The 21,873-nt window shown below is 47.8% G+C and overlaps 1 protein-coding gene across 3 annotated transcripts in view; it reads right to left on the reverse strand.

Moving 5' to 3' along the window:
• Nucleotides 1-20,814, reverse strand: part of CLIC6 (chloride intracellular channel 6) — a 44,587-nt gene extending 23,773 nt beyond the window's left edge. For all 3 annotated transcript variants that reach the window (XM_034655881.1, XM_034655872.1, XM_034655875.1), the window contains exon 1: nucleotides 19,389-20,814. In XM_034655881.1, the coding sequence (XP_034511772.1) occupies nucleotides 19,389-20,462 (1,074 nt within the window). In that variant the 5' untranslated portion in view covers nucleotides 20,463-20,814. The remainder of the gene's footprint in view (nucleotides 1-19,388) is intronic.
• Nucleotides 20,815-21,873: the final 1,059 nt, after the last annotated feature.

Raw genomic sequence — 21,873 nt, forward strand, 5'->3', positions numbered from 1 at the left:
GGGTTCCTAGGTCACGGATAATAAATGTGCTGAACGTTGAAGTTCTTTGTCAGTGAGCAGAGACACGCAGTACCGATCTGCAGATGTTCACAATTTAAAAGGCGAGGTTTGGGGGCTTCAGACATTACAGAATTATCTGGAGGCTTTATTAGTCCCTAGGACTATAGTCTATGCCCCGGCCTGACCCACACAACAGGGAAGGCAGGTGGCCTGAGGCCAAGGGGATCAGCTGCTCTCCAGACACCGAGCAACAGCAAACAGGCCGGCCAAGGCTGATGCTGACGCCCTGGCTTTATTATAAGGAAGTCTTTTCTGTGCCACATGCTTTTTTTGGCAAATATTGTAACTCCCTCCCCACCCTCACCCCTGGGAAAAGAGAAGGAGGGGCCTATACTATTTCAGGATTCCCTGACCCTGACTCTTCAGCTCAAAAAAGACAGTGAGCCAGAGATCAGCCTCACAGAGTTGCCCACAAACCAGTCGAGGAGCAAACCCTTCCAAGGCTCCTGTTTTTAAAAGGGGCCGTGATGATGAGCAGCCAGGAAACCAATGTCCCTAATTTGTTGCAAATCATACTGTGGCCGCAGAAATCCAATGTCGGGGTGATGAGTCACTTCATCTGCCCCATGGAGACAGACATGCCGACGCAAGAGGGGAGGCTGGGGTTTTCGAAAGATGTTCATTTATTGTCCTAAATCCAAACTAGGCAAGTCCAGTTCCTGCAGAATTGCTGTATTTTAGGGCGCCTGGGTGGCTCAGTCGGTTAACTGTCTGCCTTCGGCTCAGGTCATGATCTCAGGGCCCTGGGATCGAGCCCTGAGTCGGGCTCTCAGCAGGGAGTCTGCTTCTCCTTCTCCCCTCTCCCCCAGCTCATGTTCTCTCAATCTCTCTCTCTCTCTCTCTCAAATAAATAAATACAATCTTTAAAAACAATTGCTGTATTTTGGTTTTATGTTGAGGGCCAAAGTAAGGCTTGGGAAGCTGGAATTCAGAAAGGGAGGCCACAAAAATACTCTTATTTGCATAGACGAACTTGAAAATATTGCCCACTAGGGTGCCGTAGCTAATTAATAACACGGGAAAAGACAAGCACTCTCCCTTTCAGGAAGAATACAGAAAGGGAAGGGGATCTGGCTGTGAGATGGGGGATGCTAGACGTCAACCAGAGGTCGCTCCTGGGCACCTGGATATCCAGGCACGTCCTGCCCTCATCCACTGTAAGCCTGAGTAAGAGCAGAGAAGGCCCTCGCCCTGGTCCAGCCCCCAGGTCTGGGAGTTTGGGAGGAAACAAGGGTCCAGGTACCCCCGCCGGAACCCCAAACAAGCTCCCGTGATCCATTTTAGGAAAGAAGGGGACAGTCCTCTGTAGGAAGAAGGAGGCAGAAGCTTGTCTCGCCCCAGACCGCAGAGCCAGAATTAGGGTGACTGCTCAAAAGGGAGACACGCATCTGTTCAGAGGGTGGGGGGAGACCAAGGAGCATCATTTTATGCTGCACGAAGGTGAGTCAAAAATCAAAAAGCACCAGGGAAACATCACAGCCAACAAATGGACCGGTCTGAAAGCTTTTGCCAAACCCAGGGAAGTGAACCCAAAAGAAAAATCTCCAGTAGCCACAAGCCCCAGAGAAGGCTGCAGACAGCCACATAGCACAGAGCCACAGACAAGTTCATCCTCCAGTCTACACTAGGGGTTTAGCGCCCCCGGAGTGGTGCCAAGCAACTCTGGGGGACACCAACATCAATCCCCCCAACCCAGACAGTTCTCAGAAAAAGGAAGAACTTCAGACCCCTCAATGCACCAAATGAGAAGCTTGCAAGAGCACCTTCCATAGAAGAAAATTAGCCAGAAATGAGGATTGGCAGAAAATGATCGTAAAAAATAATACTCAGAATGGATGGTGTAATGCAAGCCATGTGCTTTGAAACGTAAAGACCTTGGAAGCGCTCTCTGGTTTTATTTTGTACCCACTTCCCCATCCCCAAAGGAAAACCATTCCTCTTCAGTGAAATCCCTGCTAATACCGATTAACTCAGCCTTCTCTGCGGATCGCCGCCTTCCCCACGACACACCTCTGTTGGGTTGTGCATGCAGTACTGACAACTTCTTCCCAAGAGTGGGTCTGACCGTGACCACTAGAGGGGCGGGAAACCAAAGCAGAGGTGAAAAATCCAGAAATGGAGTCTGTTCTCTCGACTATCCACTCTCCCACATGGAAGAAACAAGGAGGACAAGGGCTTTAGAGATGGGAGTACAGGCAAGTTGTCCCTCGGGCAAGGGAGGGGCAACAGAGGGAGCCCTTTGGTCTCCCTGTGAACCACCAGGGAGCTGTCCCTCCCCTGCCCTGTACTGACGGCAACTTTATAAAAGTGGCCCAAGGAAAATTGGACAACCACATGCAGAAGAATGAAGCTGGACCATTTTCCTACACCATACACAAAAATAGACTCGAAATGGATGAAAGACCTACATGTGAGGCAAGTATCCAACAAAATCCTAGAGGAGAACATAGGCCGCAAACTCTGTGACCTCGGCCACAGCAACTTCCTCCTAGACATGTCTCCAAAGACAAGGGAAGCAAAGGCAAAAATGAACTATTGGGACTTCACAAGATAAAGCACTTCTGCTCAGCAAAGGAAACAGTCGACAAAACCAAACGATGACCTGCGTAATGTGAGAAGATACTTGCAAATGTCCTGTCAGAGAAAGGGCTAGTATCCAAAATCTATAAAGACCTTACAAAACTCAACACCCAAAGAACAAATAATCCAGTCAAGAAATGGGCAGAAGACATGAACAGACGTTTCTCCAAAGAAGATGTACAGATGGCCAACAGACACATGTAAAAATGCTCCACATCACGTGGCATCAGGGAAATACGAATCAAAACCACAATGAGCTACCACCTCACACCAGTCAGAATGGCTAAATTAACAAGTCAGGACACAACAGATGTTGGTGAGGATGTGGAGAAAGAGGAGCCCTCCTACACTGTTGGTGGGAATGCAAGCTGCTGCAGCCATACATAATGGAATATTACTCAGCCATCAAAAAGAATGCAATCCTGCCATTTGCAATGACATGGCTGGAACTAGAGGGTATTATGCTAAGCAAAATAAGTCAATCCAAGAAATACAATTATCATACGATCTCACTCACGTGTGGAATTTAAGAAACAAAAGAGAGGAGCATAGGGGAAGGGAGGGGAAAATAAAATAAGGCAAAATCACAGAGGAAGACAAACCATGAGAGACTCCTAACTCTAGGAAACAAACTGAGGGTTGCTGGTGGGGAGGTGGGTGGGCAAATGGGGTAACTGGGTGACGGGCAGTAAGGAGGGCACATGAGTAATATAATGAGCACTGGGTATTATATATTATTGATGAATCACTGAACTCTACCTCTGAAACTAATAATACAGTATATGTTAATTAATTGAATTTAAATTAAAAAACAAAAATTAAAATACATGCATACATACATACATAAAAGTGCCCCCAAGTTATTAGAAAGACAAGTTCTATAGGAATAAAAACCGATGTTCTATTTTTGGGCCCCTGGGTCGGCTCTCACTTGTTGCTGAAATAAAGGCATCTACACAGATACAAACAAAAGAGCATTCGAGGGATTAAAGGTGGGGAAGGATTTGCTGGGTCTTAGATACGGGACCCGAAGCGGCCTACATGCCTCAGCTTGTCCAGCTCCCCCTTGAGCACCATCTGAACCAGACCTGCTCTGGTTCCCTGGACTCCATTTCTGTCCCAGTCCACACTAAGTGCCCAGGGCCCTGGACACAAGAACCCTCCAACTATTGGCAGGAGAAGAGGGAGCTGCGAGGGGAGTGGTGTCACGCTGGCTTGCCCATGAGTTTGTTCAGTAAAGGAAAGATCTACTCGACAAAATAAGGCTCAAGGGTATAAATGACACCAAACACTGTGTGCCCTCAACCAGAAAACACAAAACCCCCTTCCGAAAGGAAAAGTTGCAGGAAAAGAATAGAGGAAGATTTTTTTTAATGGAATTTGGGATGCTTAATGCTTGCTGAGCCAATGAGTGAACACAGGCGCTGATCCACAGATCAGTGATCCCCCAAACACACTGATGGTTAGCACCCCACCACAGTGCGAACGGAAGCATTACTGAATGCTTTAACTTGCCAACATAGTCTCAAGGTCTAGGGGACAGCAACAATGGGGCAAGAAGAGAGACCCAACCAGGGTAGGGTCAACTTCTGGAATGCTGCTTGCTTGACTCTACTCCTGACCTAGTTTTGGATACCCATTGTGTGGAGAACATTCTGGAATTCCACCTACGATGGATAGTGTGGGAGGAATCCAGAGCTCTACACTCACTTCACACATCGTTCTCGAGGTGTAAGTTGAATAATTTCGGGGGATTTTTCACTCTTTCCATTTTTATTCAGATGCTATCAGTGCAGGAAGTCACAACTTAATAATACTCTACAAACCTTGAATGGCTTATCAACCTAATTCATCAGAATCAGGTATGCCCACAGGTTTGTAGTTCTGAAAATCTGGACTTCACGTTTAAAAAACAAATTCATTACTGAAATATGACTCACTGATACCTGTTAGGGGGAAGGACATTCTTTAAAAGGAAACTTCACTCCTGGGAAAGACGATGTGAGTTGAATTGATATATTGACTGATTTTCCCGTGGAAACAATGGCACAACAGAAGATTATTTTCTTTGCCAAGAACTAATGGAACAACTTTTACAGAAATGTCCAAAAAACACAAAATTGGGGAAGGAGCATCCTATGAAAAATAAAGTGTTCTAAAAGCTATATAAACCCCTTCAGCTGGCGACAGAGACAACAGGCGGGGAAAACCAACAGAAAGTGACAGAGTCCCAGTCCCTAATGCACTAAGCTCTGGCCTCATTTCCCCATTTCTGTAAGGTGCAAGGGAACCAGGAAAGCTGCTTCATCGGGGGCAATTCTGACCCTGCAGCCCTCAGAATCTGATACCCAGGCTCCGTTGCTGGAATTTCTACTCTCGAGCTTCCCTTAAACTGTGGGAAACCAGTCTTACTGTGACTTAGTCAAAAGTCAAGCCCTTTGCGGAGGCCCGATGGTTTTGCTGCCTGCACATTAGGCTTTTCTCAGCTCGGCATCACCACCTCCCATCTTCCTATATGGCCTGTGCCAGCGAAGGAGAAGCCGCACTGGTCCTTCCCCCACCTCTTGGTGCAGGATGGAGCCAGGCAGTGTGGGGCGGGGGAGCAGGCCACCTGCAGATGGGAGGGAGGAGGGCCCGCGGGGAGAGGAGCAGAAAGCCGGACCGTGCCCTGCTGGACTCCTGTTATCACCCCCGATTACAGTGCCAAGGTGACTGCCAAGGTCAATAGAAAGGGCTGCATCAGCTGCTTGCAGGCAAGAGGCCAACGACCGCAATGATTCCAGCTGTACCGTTGCCAAGACTACTGTGCAGTAGAGATCATCTGCAAGGCTTCTGGTCTTTAACTTTTCCCAAGGCTGAGGGAACGCTAACTGGACGGGAAAACGCCCCTCCTGCCCATTGTCTCCTCTCGTGCCTTCCCTCTTCTGCCACCTAGCGGAGCAGCGATCAGCGAAGACGGCGACAACCCACAAGCCCTGGGACAGAAGGAAGGTTCCTCGCAGAATGGGAGTCGAACGGAGAGATCCTCTCTTTCCCCACATCTCTGACCACTGAAGAGAAAGGCCATTTATGCCCTTCATTTTCTGATCTTTTTTGGTAGTTTATTTTTATTCTAGCATATGCCATGACACAAAGATTACCCGTCCCGCTTCTTGTAAGCCTATCAAGGAAAAATGTATCATAAGTGCAGCAAGGCCTCATTTAGAAAAGAAAACGTGAGTATTCTCTTTTCTTAAATAAATACAAGCTTGTACTACCGATAACGCTTTCAAAATTGACTTTGCCCGTCCAACCAATGGTTTAGGCTGTCCATGCCCAGTGGGATGGAGAGATGGGCCCATTGTCTGCACTTGATTAATATATTGTGTTTATGAAGTCCCTCGCTCCAGGTCACCAAAAAAAAAATTATGCTCTATTTTGAAACATGCTTCTCGCTCTTCCATAGACTTAGAACTTAAGAACTGAAGTCATCATTCTACTTAGAGCCTGAGAAATATATTTTAGATATTAAAACTTTGAAACATACATCTGAGCCTTTCAAAAAGCCTGTTCATCCTGAATACATTCCCAAGTATGTATAGCATTTATTCTTTTCAACCGTCATGACAATCAATGTATTATTAGATGGATTAGGGGGTTGGCCACCCCCGACCCACATAGCTTAGTCACTGAATCAAACTCCTCTTAGCTTTAAATTCTGGCCAAAGGCTTAGTTGTGTTAGCAGTCATTGTCACAGTAGGTGGAACTGTCATAAGAAGTACTCAGACAAACAAAATAGAACTTACTACTTATCCTCATATATGAATTATGCTTTAAAAACGCCAGGGCTATTGTTAATCCTTATTTAATAATATGGCCTGATACCAACTGAAGCTTTTACACGGACATGAAAAGCTTATTTCCTTGTAAAATTCTCACAAGGAATTATTACAACAAAAGAACATCTTGTTCCAGAAAGCCTGCTTAATAATGCAGCCTGTTTTTATATACCCTGGTGGTTTGCGTTCTTGAATGGCTGAGAATATTCCAGTCCCTATAGTGACCGCAGAGGGAAAAAATGCACGCAGCAAACAGACAAACTGGCCAAGGGGCGCCTTCCTTTCGTTTGCACTGACCACTCCTGGACTTAGACTTGCCTTAAACCCCTCTGTCCCTCTCACCATGGCCCTGGCTTTTGACCCACCCAGATTTCACCAGCTTAGAAGAGACATACGCCATACCTCCCAGTTACCCACAGCCAAGGAACAAATTACCCCAAATGCAGCAGGGAGTGCTGCTTTGCTGTGTCTCATGATTTCATCCGTCAGGAATCAGGACAAGGCCTCCTCCCACCAGGTGACCTTTCTGTTCCACGTGGCATTGACAAAGGTCATTCAGTGGTGTCCAGCTGGTGGGTGGCCCCATCTCAGGGGTCCAAGGCAGCCTCACGCACTTGTCTAGGGTCTCAGCAGCGTGGCTGGAAGGCTGGGCTCAGCCGCGATTGCCAGATGGAGCACCTACGCATAGCGCCTCCAGCAGGTGGCCGCAAGAGGGTCAGCGAACAAGGCAAAAGCTGCAGAAGCCTTTTCTAGTGAAAACCACACAGCCTCACTCGCTCCCACCGTATTCTGCTGGTGACCAGGCAGTCACGGGGGTCTGGCCAGATTCAGAGGGAAAACAGACTCAGACCCCATTTCTCAATGGGAGGAGGGTCAAAGAACTTGCAGCCCCCTTTAACCCAGCCCGCGATGATGGGATTTCAGGGTGTGCCAAAACGCTCAAATCCTGTGTTTATAGATCCAGCTCTTTACTACCTTGACCTGGTTTAAGGAAATTTCAGCAGTGTCTCAGGGCAGCGGAGTTAGGCTTTTTACACCCAGTGATGGGCAGAGCGACGTCCCTGCTGCATGTACCACACAGCAAATGTCGATACCGCATAATTACCGTAATTACAACACACGGGCAAGAAGGGCCTCGGGCTGAGATCTGGGCCAGTCCATGTACCCTTTCTGGAGTCATTTCTCTGCCATCTTACAAAGCAGCCATTTATTCTTATAAAGGAGAAGGGACATCTTGCCAATTAAGTACAGACTCGCTGAGTGTGGGGATCCTGAGCGGTCACAGAGTCACAAGAGGCTTGGGTCCCCTGTCACAGAGCTGTGAGATTCTGCCTTCTAGCCAGCAGGTCTCTTCCCTGGAGGGGCGGCCAGCCGCTGCGGGAGGAGGAAACCCAGACCCACTCTGCGCAAGGCTTTATCTTTGTGTTTTTCTAACTTTCCTGGGGGCTTAGGACACTGCGATCCAGTAGGAAGAGCCCCCTTATTCACCCCCAGCAGCGCCCCCTGGGTACCCCAGGCCCACCCCTGGCCACAGTGGGTGGGGCAAGAGGAATCAGGGCGGGAGGTCATGGTTCCCTTACCCGAGTGGGGGCACACGAAGGGTTCTGGTGGGGCCCTTCGGACCCACAGCCGCAGATGCGTCTGACACACTCCGCACATCACCGACATCACGTGCCCCAAAGGCTACACAGAATAAAAGCGTTATTGGTTTGGAGATCCGGGGACACAGGGCTTTCTTCCTAAATGAGGGAAATTAACACTTTTTTGGTGACTTTGGGGTCAGGGAGGCGGTGAGTTTGAAGACTCTTGGACCTCTTGGACCGACTTAATCTCCACCCCAACTTTGTTCCCTTTGTTTGAGCTCCAGGCTGCAATGCCTTTGACTCTCTTCCCATAAACGGGCAGACTAGACGAAGTTTTGGGTTGCAACTCAATGGCTTCTTTGTGTCATTTGACTCTACAGAGAATTCGATGCTTAAGAAAATTCAGAGGTATTAACACATCAGATATGAGGGGCACAATTTTTTTTGTTACCTGCCCCTTTAAGCAATATCGTATGACTGCATCTTGAACAGCAGCAATAGAGTACGATTGCTGTGTCTCTCTAGTTGCTGCAGGAAATGCAGCAGGGACGTTGCTCTGCCCATCACTGGGTGTAAAAAACCTAACTCCGCTGCCCTGAGGCACTGCTGAAATTTCCTTAAACCAGGTCAAGGTAGTAAAGAGCTGGATCTATAAACACAGGATTTGAGCGTTTCGGCACACCCTGAAATCCCATCATCGCGGGCTGGGTTAAAGGGGGCTGCAAGTTCTTTGACCCTCCTCCCATTGAGAAATGGGGTCTGAGTGTCTGTCTTCCCTCTGAATCTGGCCAGACCCCCGTGACTGCCTGGTTACCTGCAGAATACGGTGGGAGCGAGCAAGGCTGTGTGGTTTTCACTAGAAAAGGCTTCTGCAGCTTTTGCCTTGTTCGCTGACCCTCTTGCAGCCACCTGCTGGAGGCGCTATGCGTAGGTGCTCCATCTGGCAATCGCGGCTGAGCCCAGCCTTCCAGCCACGCTGCTGAGACCCTAGACAAGCGAGTGAGGCTGCCTTGGACCCCTGAGATGGGGCCATCCACCGGCTGGACACCACTCAGTGACCTCTGTCTCTCTCCCTCATTTTTTGTTCTTCTGCTGTCTTCTTTACTACAGTCTCCGCCATAGAAACAGAAAGCCAAAGACGATTTGCAACATGCTCAGAACTTTAACAGCTGTTCAATTACGGTGCTCAGACACAAGCCAAGGTCTGTGAATGCAATGTGATGATGCGTAAGGCATTGCTAACTTAGATGGAAAGAATTTATGAGATTATAAAATTTACATTCTGCAAAATACATCATTAAAAACTGACCACCCAATTCTTTTTACCTGATGCAGTAGGCATGCTTGTACATTGCTCATGCACTTTCCCATTCATGGTGCACAGCACAATCTTCCAAAGAGAAGGGACAGCCAGCTGCAGAAGGGAAGAGCTCAGGCTGTCAGAAATCTAGAGGCCAACCCCCCCCCCTTTAAAGCTCACTGTGCAACCTGCCATCCTGCATCTCCCACCTGTTCCAGCACACTCCCCCCGCCCCGTGGTCCCCTTCCTCACACTGCACTCTAGCCATTTCCTTCTGGATCACTCTGTAGGCTGAAAGCTCTAGAAAAGCGAGGGCTCTGTTCATCACTGTTTGTGGCTGCTGTACCCCAGCCCCAAGCACAATGTCCGATACTTAGCAGGCACTCAATAAATATTTGCTTTAAACAGCCACTTGGGTCCAAAACACCGCCAAGCCCAAAAGAGAGAAGACACAGTGAGTTGGGTGTAGAGTCCATAAACCTAGTAAAAACCTGGAATTAGAGGATATTTCTAATCTAACGATTTCTTACACACACATATCAAATTAGACTTACCCTTGTGGGCTGAGTAAGTATATATCAACCATTATCCATAGGGCTATCCCCTGAGAAGCTACCAAAGTATCTCTCCGAAGGATCTTTGATATTTGAGTATTTCAGTTTCCCCCTCCCACTAATTAACATAAGCTCTGAGTCGTCTTCCACAATTCACTGGATCTCTGCGAATAGGATTTGCCATCATCATTCTCTATAAATTTTGGTTGGTTCTTTCAACAGATGGGGACACAAACAGAACATCTGACTAGGAGACAACCTCAGAAACAATATTTCGATATCACTTTACCACAGGTGATTACTTTTCACCCTGGTTTTTATTTGTGGGGCTCAAATTCATCCCAATAGATGGCATGCCAAGATCAAAGTGACATATCTTACCTGTTCAGATGGAGCAGTGTGGCATGAAATGATCCTGCTATCTATATATTTTAAACCTTGTTTTGAGTATGAATTCTTACCACGTGAGAAAGAATGTAATTCTGCAAGGGCACGCACTTGATAAAATGTAAACTTCTAATTAAAAAGAAAAGGAGAAAGGCAGGACTTGAAATACCTAATCCCTCAGGACTCAGAAGTTATAGAATATAAAGTAAAACAGAGAATTTAAAGAGCCTAGTAACTAATGAATTGTTGAACACTACATCAAAAACTAATGAGGGATTATATGTTGGCTAACTGAACATAATAATAAAAGTAAATAAATAAACAAATGCAAAAAAAAAAAGATTCTAGTAAACGAAGTTGGAGATTCTAAGAGCTTGGTCACAACCTATGCTTTGTTTTTCTGTGTATCAATTCCAAGAAGTTACTAAGACTAAGAGGATAAATTACTCCAGTAGAAATAGTCAAAACAGTCCCATAAAAATATATGAAACCCACATGACAGACAATGGTCTAATTTCCTTAATGTAAAAATCAGGAAGAATAAGGCCGAATGTAGATTTAAAAAATGGGCAAAGGACATAAGCAAGCTGCTCACGGAAAAAAAGATATCAACAGTTTCAGATACATAAAAGCATACTCAGTCTCGCACACACTAAAAAAGATGTGAATTAAATGACAATGGGCATCATTTTTCACCTCTCAGCTTCAAAAAGCTTAAGAAAACTCTGAGTGGGGAAGGCTGGGGAAATCAATATGGCCCTCACAGAGTGTCAGAGGGACATTATGTGGTCGAACCCCCGAAGAGGAAATTTGGTAAAGGTTATCAAAATCTTAAACAGGCATGTCCTTTCCCATAGCAATGTCATTTCTAAGAATTGTGCTTCCATATGTGATTTCACTGTGAAGAGACATTCACTACAGCATGGCTTAACACCCAAAAGAGGAAACCACCTAAACATCCACCTGTGGGAGACTGACTATAGCGTATACCAATCACTAGAACACTATGAAATTTTTAACAAGAATTTGATAAAGCTACAGGTACCAACAGGGAATGATTTCTAAGATACACTATTAAGTAAAGAAAGCAAGATGTAATTCAAATGTATTTCCAGTGTACTTCTTTTTATGAAAAAAAAAAAAGGTGGATGCAATATTTTCTTAAAAATATGCCCACAAATCCTCAACTTTCCCTTTAAAAGGTGGAGTTTAATTTCAATCTCCTTGAGAATTGGACTTAGTGAATAAAATAAGACAGAAGTGACAGTGTGTGGTTTCTTCTCTCTTGGATCCATGCTCTGGGGAAAGCCAGATGTCATGTTGTGTGCACACCAAAGAAGTCCATGGAGAGAGCCCCAAGTGGTGAGGAACTGTACCTCTTGCTAACAGACGTGTGAGTCAATCATGTTGGAAGTGAATCCACCCCCCCCCGCTACCCCAAGCAATCCTTCAGATGAGACCACAGCCCTGCCAATATCTTGACAGCAACCTCATGAGCCAGAACTACCCAACCAAGTTGATCCCAAATTCCCGACACAGAGAAGCTGTGAATAACAAATGTTTGTTGTTTAGAGTGCTAAATCTTAGAGTAATTTATTACACAGTGTTAGACAACTAATACAGTGAGAATATTTCCATGTAAGCTTGCATGTGCACAGAATACCTCTGGAAAGATATTCAGCGGCTGTTTCCAGGAAGAAAAACTGAGAGGCTGGACCTTGGGGAAAGAAAAAGACTTCCTGGGTATTACCTGGGTATTTACCGCAAAGATACAAACGTAGTGAAGAGAAGGGCCATATGCACCCCAATGTTCATAGCAGCATTGTCCACAATAGCTAAATCGTGGAAGGAGCCGAGATGCCCTTCAACAGATGACTGGATTAAGAAGATGTGGTCCATATATACAATGGAATATTACTCAGCTATCAGAAAGAACAATTTCTCAACATTTGCTGCAACATGGACGGGACTGGAGGAGATAATGCTAAGTGAAATAAGTCAAGCAGAGAAAGACAATTATCATATGGTTTCACTCATTTATGGAACATAAGAAGATCGGTAGGAGAAGAAAGGGAAGAAGAAAGGGGAGGTAAACAGAAGGGGGAAGGAACCATGAGAGACTATGGACTCTGAGAAACAAACGGAGGGCTTCAGAGGGGAGGGGGGTGGGGGACTGGGATAGGCCGGTGATGGGTATTAAGGAGGGCACATATTGCATGGTGCACTGGGTGTTATACACAAGTAATAAATCATGAAACTTTTAAAAAATAAATAAATTTTTAAAAAAGGAAAAAAAAGACTTCCTTTTCATTTCATTACATTGCATTGCATTGTATGTTTTTATATTTATGATCTGCTTTATTTCAATCTCACCTAAATCAAGATTAGGGATTTCATAGAAAAATAACATTTCCAACAATATGCATAAGATGTTTAGTGTCTTAAAGATTTTTCACTGGGATCGACACTGCTGATTTCTTTACTCGACAGTCATTCCCTTTCTTCCTTGCTAAACAGAACCCGATTTTGTGCCAGAGGCGATGTATCTAGTCCCAGGTCATGAATCAAAGGAGGTTGAAGCTATGGGTCAGCAAACCTTGTCTTAAAGGGCCCGACAATAAATATTTTAGGCTTTGCAGACTCCAGATGAAAATGGAATTGGATACCATCTCCCTATGGGGAGGAGAATGGGTTGCCGGAAGACACGTTGATGTCTTTAGAAGTTGTCTATATTGTGGAGAAAGAATCTTCCCCCACCCCCAACTATGCCCAAATACAAAGCCCAGTTTATGAATCAGCATTCTGTCAGGAAAAAAAGCAGAAGAAATTAATGATGGAAAAGGAGTTTAGGAGATTTGGACATCCAACTCCCCAACTCTCAGAGAAACTTTTCTTTGCTGAATCTCATAGGAGCTCTGCCTAGAGACTGCCTAGAGCAAAGACAGCCTAGTTTCAAAAATCTTGAAGAACATGCACTAGGGACTATCATAGGGTCCCACTCTCTGTGTCTCCCTAAATATAATCAAATTGATAACAACTTAATGACTACCCCTGTATCCACGGGTCCTTCGGCTGTATACTCCTATGCCTCCTACTCATTTTTGCGCCCTCCTCCCCGTCCTGCCAGCATTAACTTGATGCCTACCCTGTGTCAGACCCTAGGCTGGGGGTTGGGAGGCCAACAGTAGGCAAATCGATGTGGTCCCTGCTACCACACACTTTCTGTCCTCTGTGCTAAATGGTAAACTCTATGAGGGCAGGGACCCTGTTTGTCTTGCTTGACATTGGGTCCCCAAACTCCAGCATAGTGCCTAACATATAGGAGGTGATAAATCCACATGAGCTAAGTTGACAGTTTCATCTACAGCCCTGGGACCCACCTGACACTAAACCACGGCTCAGAGCTTTGCACTTTATACATTCCTTCAAACCCTAGGTTTCATTCTTCTATGTATATGAGACTAACGGGTAAATTTACCTGCTTAAAGGATCCAGTGTGGTGTTTCTTAGAGATCTCCAGAGACTCAGGGAGGTAGGATATCTGAGAGGCCTCCTGGAGAACAGATGACCTTGAGAAACCAAGGCTATAAAGGAGACCCACTGTGAGGAGGAAGAGGAGCTCATGCTGGGGGTGAAGCATGATGGCTCATTTACTTCAATGAGTCCAGAGCACACGGCCCGTCAGCCCCGGGAGGGCCAGGAGCTGTGGCATGTATGCATCCAGCCAAGCAGAGCCACCAATTCCGAGAGCCCTGGGGGAATTCCAGCATCTAGCAGCCCTGCTGCCAAGATGTCTTCATGGAGGAGAGTGGCTCTGGCCCTTTGAGATGGGATGCTGGACTGGGATGGTGGGAAACAGGTTTGTGTCCAGTTTCTCATTAGCTGAGTCACCTTGGACTGATTATGCATCCATCTGGCTATTGACCTATCATTACCAAAACGCACTGACTGAGAGCTTAGAACAAGCCCACTGCCATGCCAGGTAGGAGGACACGATGTGGAGAAGCAATTACGACATGGATCTCACTCAGTATGGGGAGAGGGACCACGACCCCCAGTGTGCATGTGTGTACGTGTGTATGTCAGAGGTTAGCAGAACATGGTGGTCGACCTCAGTTTCCACCCCAACTAACTCTACTGATTTCATAAATGTGTTTGTAAGCTCAGCCATCAGAAATAATGAACACATACCATTTTCATCGACATGGATGGAACTGGAGGGTATTATGCTGAGCGAAATCAGTCAATCAGAGAAAGACAATTATTATATGGTTTCACTCATATGTGGAATATAAGAAACAGCACAGAGGATCATAGAGGAAGAGAGGGAAAACTGAATGGGAAGTCAACAGAGAGGGAGACAAACCATGGGAGACTCTTAACTCTAGGAAACAAACTGAGGGTTGCTGGAGGGGAGGTGGGGGGGAGGGATGGGGTAATTAGGCGATGGGCATTAAGGAGGGCACGTGATGTGATGAGCACTGGGTGTTAAATGCAACTGATGAATTATTGAACACGACATCTGAAAATAATGATGTCAGCTAATTGAATTTAAATTTAAAAAAAGTGTTTGTAAGCAGATTGTATAAGATACTCAGAAACCAAATAACAAAAAATGTTATTTTGGGGGGAGGGGTAAAGTCACGGAAGTGCATCTTTGCTCATTTCCCTTCAGAGCACATGGTCATAGTCTACACAGTTATGAAACTACCACCTCCTTTTCAAGCTCCTCAGACACCAAGCCCTCACAGAACGGTCTCAATGTGCTGTCTCCTGGAGAAAGGTACGTGGATTGCTGCAGCCAACTGGTCTACCAGGTCTACTCAGCTGTTGCTCCTGGACATACAGTGACCCCCCCCCATCCTGCCGTGGCCACGTGGTGTGGCGCTGCTTGGCTGGCTCCATTTATGTACTCATTTGTGTTGCGGGGCAGTTCTCAGTGACAGTGCCTAATCAGAGGTCAAGTCTTTCTTGAGTTGGGCTTTGTTCCGTCACCAATTCCACCTGCCTCGAGACCCGAATGTGACGGCAAATGCAAGTTTTTGAGTTCCACAGTAGCTGCGTATTAATAGTTAAATATATGGTGTCCAAAACCTAGTTTAAGAAACTCTTGGGGGGCGCCTGGGTGGCACAGCAGTTAAGCGTCTGCCTTAGGCTCAGGGTGTGATCCCGGCATTATGGGATTGAGCCCCACATGAGGCTCCTCCGCTATTGAGCCTGCTTCTTCCTCTCCCACTCCCCCGATTGTGTTCCCTCTCTCGCTGGCTGTCTCTATCTCTGTCAAATAAATAAATAAAATCTTTAAAAAAAAAAAAAAAAGAAAGAAAGAAAAGAAACTCTTGGACTCTGGCCCAGGATTATTCATTGGTCACATTGAGGTTTTTTAGGTCACGTGAAATTTACCAGGAAACCCGTATCTTAGACTGTCCTGCCCCTAGACCTTACATTAAAGTATACACAATCACCAGGTGCTGTGGGATTAGAAGCACCAAATCTGTAAGCAAGACTTCCTTAGGGACTAAATCCCCACAGCTGGTGAAGCCCCTACCTTATCCTTTGTTGTCAGTATTTTGTTTGTCTTGCGTTATTGTTATGTTGGTATGTTATTATGTTGTTACCCTTTGTTATGAGTAAAGGAGAAAAGAATCTTTCTTACTAAATATACTGCAGGGTTACCCTATAATTTGATGACAAATAATTAAGACTTCTTTGTAAAAAAAAAAAAAAAGTAAGAATAAGCATGATCAGCTATTAATTTGCCATACAGTAATTCAGGGAAGCTTTGCTCGGCCTGTTCTGTATGTCCTTGACTCTTTTACAAGAAGACATTTCTTGCGTACTTACAGAATAAAGCAAAATGGCAAATTAGTATGATGCCAGTTTCCACAAAGACAGGGAATATAAATGACCAGGTGGCTAAAAGCAGAGGCAGATTTGATTTGCACCTGTTACCGGGTCATAATGTCATCACTTTGTGGTATATTTGCAACCGATATATTTATTTTAAAAAATGGGGGGAAAACGTAAAAGTTAAAAATTGACAAATAAAAATACGGGCTAATTCATTACAATTGTGTTTACGAGGCTGTCAGATGAAGGCGAGGGGAATGTTTGGAAGGTGTGAGGTACTTCTCCTTAAAGAACAAACCTGTGAATTCTGCACTCCAGTGATGGCACGGAAAAATCTGACGTTTCAAGAAAGCTAAATCTGGCAAAGAAATCCTATTGTAAACGAATTTAAGGATTTTAAATCAAGTATTAGAAACTCAAAAGATGGAAGCACCTAAAGAGTTTTTGCCTGATTTCTACACTGGGGTCTTCTTTGTTCTTAAGGGGAATGATTTGTAGGATAAAAAGAAAGTGAGATGCCTTAACAATCCTAAGAGGCACATCTTAAGTGATCCTCAGACGTTATATCAAGCAGTAGTTGTTTAAAAACCAATCTCCCTGTTTGGAGATCTGTTTTCTTAAAGAAAAAAAAAAGGTGGGGTGGGAGCAGGCAACTGAGCTCCAAGCTGATCGCGTCAGAATAAAACATTCTGGATAAGCCGTCCAGGACAAGCCCCTTGCCTCTGCCCACACAAGCTACTCCTGGGCAGGATCTGCGAAAAAAACTTATGTTTACTTTTCATAACATTCTTACCCCCAGAGAATGGAGGTAATTAGGTACCTAGAGAGACTTTCCCTTAAAAAAAAAAAAAAAAAAAAAAAGGGAAGCCTGGGTGGCTCGGTTGTTAGGCATTTGCCTTGGGCTCAGGTCATGATTCCAGGGTCCTGGGATCGAGTCCCACATCGGGCTCCCTGCTCAGTAAGCCTACTTCTCCCTCTGCCTGCTGCTCCCTCTGCTTGTGCTTTCTTTCTGTCTGACAAATAAATAAAATCTTTAAAAAAAGAGGCAAGAATGGAAAGGGCAGGGATTGCTTCTGTGCAAAATCAATGGACGTTTGTGGGAGTTGACCAGATAGAATGACATGAATGTACATTTACATTATGCTTATTTCAAGCCAGGTACTATTCTAAGTGCTTTATGTAATCTAATTCTTGAATCCCCACAACAACCTCTTTGGGTACTATGATTATCATCATTTTATCCATATGCAACAAAAGCACAGAAAGGTTATGTAGCTTCCCCGAGGTCACACTGCAAGAAAGTAGCAGAGCCAGGATTTGATCCCACTGGCTCTAATGTCCCTGCTATTGATCACCACGGTATACACCACCGCGTGCCGGCAGCCGCCCATTCAAACGTTCATCATGTTCCGAGCCTGTGCTCCACATGGAGGCTAGATGATGAATTTCACACCGTCAAGGGAAGAAGTAAAACACGCAATGTGTAAGTGGACCTTCAACAGAGGGACACCCGACCCAGACGGGGGTTGGCCAAGGCTCCCCAGAGGAGATGATGCCCGTGGTGAATGTCAACACTCAGCAGATAACCAGGCAGGAGGCACGGAGTGGGGTGAGGGGGGAAGAAGCTTGATTTGGGCAGAGCGCACAGCACCTGCACAATTTCCAGGCCGGCAAGAATGTGGTTCTCTCAAGGAATGGTAACTAATTCAATACGGCTGGCATGGCGGTACCATGGATGACGGAGTGGGGGGACACCCAGGCAACACCGCAGAGGCAGGAATGCCATCGTGAGCGGCCTGTGGCCTGGCTAAGGAGTATGGACTCATCTGAAAGTCTACAATAAACAACTGGAGAATTTTTCTTTCAGAAACAAACTGATCGGATCTCATTTCCTAGCTCACTGGCTGTCACCAGAGCCTAGACTGGAGAGCTGGGAAATGGAAGCAAGAAGACGAGGTAGGAAGATGTTACTGTCTTTCAAAACCGTAACAAGAAACTGCAAAGATGTGCTGGAAGCAGGTGGCCATGAGACGGAGCAATGAGGAATTTCTTAAATCCAGGGCAGATTTGGGGTACACACAGCAGCACTGTGTTCAGCTCTCCCCCTCCTCCTCCCCTCCCACTCCCCTTCCCTGCAGACCTCCAGCTACCAGGGGCGTCCCTGAGGCTGTGCCCTTAGATTATATCTCAACACTTAACCTTAAAATGCTCCAGGGTCTTTAAACATGCTCAGAACAGCACCTTCCCACTAGTGAAGAACCCCATGCCCTCTCTTAACTAACCCCTTTGCCCCCCAAACAATTCTTGATATTCTGATGTTAATCGCTTTGGAAACATTTCTCTTTTTGCTTATTAGAATTTGCTTACATTCCCATCAAGGAGCTTTAGGTCCTAACTGGCTTCTACAAGCCTGAAAGTATTTTGAAAGGATTATGATTCAACAGGCAATGCACATTCTTGACCTTATTATCTGCTGCTTTCCTGGTCTGGCCGAAGGTCCTCAGAAACGGTTTTTTTTTTTTTTTTTTTTTTACAAAGATCCCCGTCTGTGTGAGAGTTACAGCTGGACCTTGCCCTTCATTTTTGATGCCTTGTAAAAAGGCCTCTTTAAACTCAAAACTTCCTCAGTCGAGTCCTACAGATTCGTTAACAAATTCATTGCTTTCTTCCCATTTAAAGCAAGGTTGAAATAGGACACAAAGGCAGATGATGTTCAAGTCACCCAGTGTCTTGTTCTTCCAAAATCCATGTTAAAATGCTCAACAAATATTATAATATTTAAATAAATTTCCACTTTCCTTCCAAATATACCTCATTGATTCTACCCACTGAAAACACTGGTCAGCTCTGGGGCTCTGAAATTTGAGTCCTGGGCATACTTCTCACATTACAACCTGTTTGCATTTTTTTTTCACTTCAAGTATTAGAGTTTCCTTTGGCATGAATTGCTTTGAACATCAATAGGGCGCGTCACTTTTTTTTTTTAATTGATTCTTCAATAATCTCCAGACTAGAAGGGCCAGTTAGGATTTTCAGAACAAAGGACAGTAGGATGCTGGACCCGCACCGCCACTTCCCCGACTCCCCCTACCCAACCTCTTTGTTTCCAAACCATCCTGTCTCCCCAAAAGGTTCCTGAAACTCTCCGTGACACCCAGGCCGTCCCGCCTCCGTCAGGTAACAGAAGCGACAATCAGAACACCTGGAAGACCAAGGCTCTAAACGCGCTAAGAGTTGGGGGAAAGCTCAATTTACCTTCACGAAGAGGGTGATGTCGTGCTCCTGCCGCGGGGCCCCGTCCTCCGACGCCTCTCCGTCCTCCCCGCGGCCGTTCACCCGCGCGGTCTCGTCCCCGCCTTCCACTCTGCCCTCCTCCGCCAGGTGGTTGCCGAGCTTGGCCTCGGGCTCCGCGGCCCCGGAGGGCGCGGCCGCCTCTGCGGGCGCGCTGCTCTCTGGGGGCTCCTCCTCGCCCCCCGCTGCCGCCTGCTCACCTGGCCCCTCCGCGCCGCGCTCTCGCCTCTCCTCCTCTGCCTCCTTCAGCTCCTCCTGGGGCCCACCCTTGTCCCCGTCCTCCACAGCTTCCGCCCTCGCGTCCCCGGGGTCCACGTCCTCCGACTCCTCTGTCCCCGGGGCCCCCGCCTCGTCGGGCTCCCCTGCCGGCTCCCCGGGGCCGCACCCCCCAATCTCCGCCGCTGCGGCCTCCGTGGCCTCGGCCTGGGGCTGGGGGCTGAGGTCCGCTCCGTCCCAGGGTTCACCCTCGGCCCCCTGCGCCTCTCCCACCGGCCCCGCAGCTTCCATGCTGGCCCCCTGGGCCCCCAACGGGCCGCCTCCCGGTTCCTCCGGCCCTTGCTCCGCTTTCTCCTTCGCCCCGGGGGCCTCGGCCTCCCCGGGCTCCCCCTGAACCTCCCTCGAGGCCTCGACCTGCACGCCGCGGTCGGGGCTCGCCTCCTCCACCTGCTCGGCGCCCCTCGCCTCGTCTCCCTGGGGGACCTCGGCGCACCCCGGGGCGCCCTCCTCGGCCTCCGCCTCGCCCTGCCCTGCCCTCGCGCCTTGCGTCGCAACCCCCGGGCCACTGTCCACGCCCGGTTCCGGCTCGTCCGCGCGCCCTCCGTCCGGATCCGCGCCTTCTGCCGGGTTCACCGCGGCCGTCGCGGCTGCGCCCGCCCCCTCGCCCCTCGGCGCCTCCGCGGCGCCCTGGCTGGCCTCCTCCCGCTCCGCCTCCCGGCCCGCGGTCCCCAGCTCTCCAGGTTTCTCCGCCAGAGGCGGCGGGGCCTCAGGCGGCCCCTGGGGACCTGGGGGGGCGCCCTCCAGCTCCGCGGCCTCGGCCATGGCCGCAGATCCCTGTCCTCCACCGGACACCCTTCCTTGACACTGCTGATGGAGCAAGTGGCCCTGGGCGAGGAGCTCGGTGCCAGGGGGGACCCTGCGCCCCCTCCAAGAGGACGCCCGGCTCCTGGGCTCAGGGGGGCGCCCGACTGGGCGGAGCGCGGGGCCTGCGGGGCAAAATGGGCTCCACCCCAGGACCCTGCGCCCGTTCTCCCGGTTTAAGCTCTCTGGTATCTTCCTCCACCGTAACTGCGTCTCTCCGGTTCCACGTCTGCTTCCCACCCAGACTCGAATTCTGACCCGGGTTTCCTGGAGGCGCGGGCCACGGAGGAGCAGAGCGAGGCTGGGGAAGGCCTCTTAGCTCCTGCACCCTTTGAAATGCCTGGCCTGGGGTCCTGGGGCTGACCAGAAGTCATCAGTGCCAACTCCATCCCCCTGGGGCTTGGGCGGGGTTTGCACCCCATCCTCTCCTCCTGTTCCGGTGGCCTGGGAGCCTGGCCAATGACAGCCTTTCTCACGGCCCTTGTACATTTCAGTGAAAAGATTCTGGTTCTACTGGCAGCTTGGGTGTTTTCTGAAACAGCATCAAGTTCCAGAGCCATTTAAGTTACTCCCCCCCAACACCCCACACTGGACACCCAAATACCTAATCTCCACTTTCCCCCAGGGACCCACACGTTAAGCTTCTCAGCTGGTACGCAATGCAGATGTCCATGTCCTACCTCAATGTCCAAGAGCAAGGGGGGTAAATCCTGGAAGAGAGGGGAAGGGGAGACCACCTTCCAATTTCTGCAGGCCCTTCCTGAGAAGTTCCTGAGGCCCGCATATAGAAGCAAGAGCAGTCCAATTGAGCTGCTCTGACCAGAGATGGGCTCTGCTGTGCGGGAGGGGCCCCCTCCTCGAGATGTGACAAATGTGGGGGCCTCACGGTGGGGAAAGGCTAGAGCCTTCATCTCCCTTTTCCCTGAAGACTCCAAGAGTCTATCTTTCAGATTCTCCTAGATTTTCTAAACCCATGGCCAGCGCTTTAGCCTGAGTCGTGTGTGAAGGGCTTAGGGAGGTGGGGGTAGGGAGGTGAAAATACAAAATTTGAAGAAGGGAAGCTGTGGAATTCACTGGGTTAGGAACCTCCTGGAATCCCAGACTGGACACCTTTTCCCCAGAAAAGAAAGTTACAATGAAAATGACGTAGTAAGTTTATTATGAGGTAGGCGGAATTGTGTGGGTTAGAGAGAGGAGTCTGCTACCCAGACTGGCCCAGTCTACGTGTGGTAAAGCAGGGAGCCCAACCCAAGACTGATTTGAGTCACCAGGCTCCTAATGGCTTTGACACTTGGTATGGCTTGGGGTCAGCCAATTAGCCAATCACCAGGACGTCTCCTTCTAATACTCATTGTCCATCACTGACAGGTGA

The sequence above is a fragment of the Ailuropoda melanoleuca genome, chromosome 1, assembly GCF_002007445.2.
Source record: "Ailuropoda melanoleuca isolate Jingjing chromosome 1, ASM200744v2, whole genome shotgun sequence".
NCBI classification, from domain to species: Eukaryota; Metazoa; Chordata; class Mammalia; order Carnivora; family Ursidae; genus Ailuropoda; species Ailuropoda melanoleuca.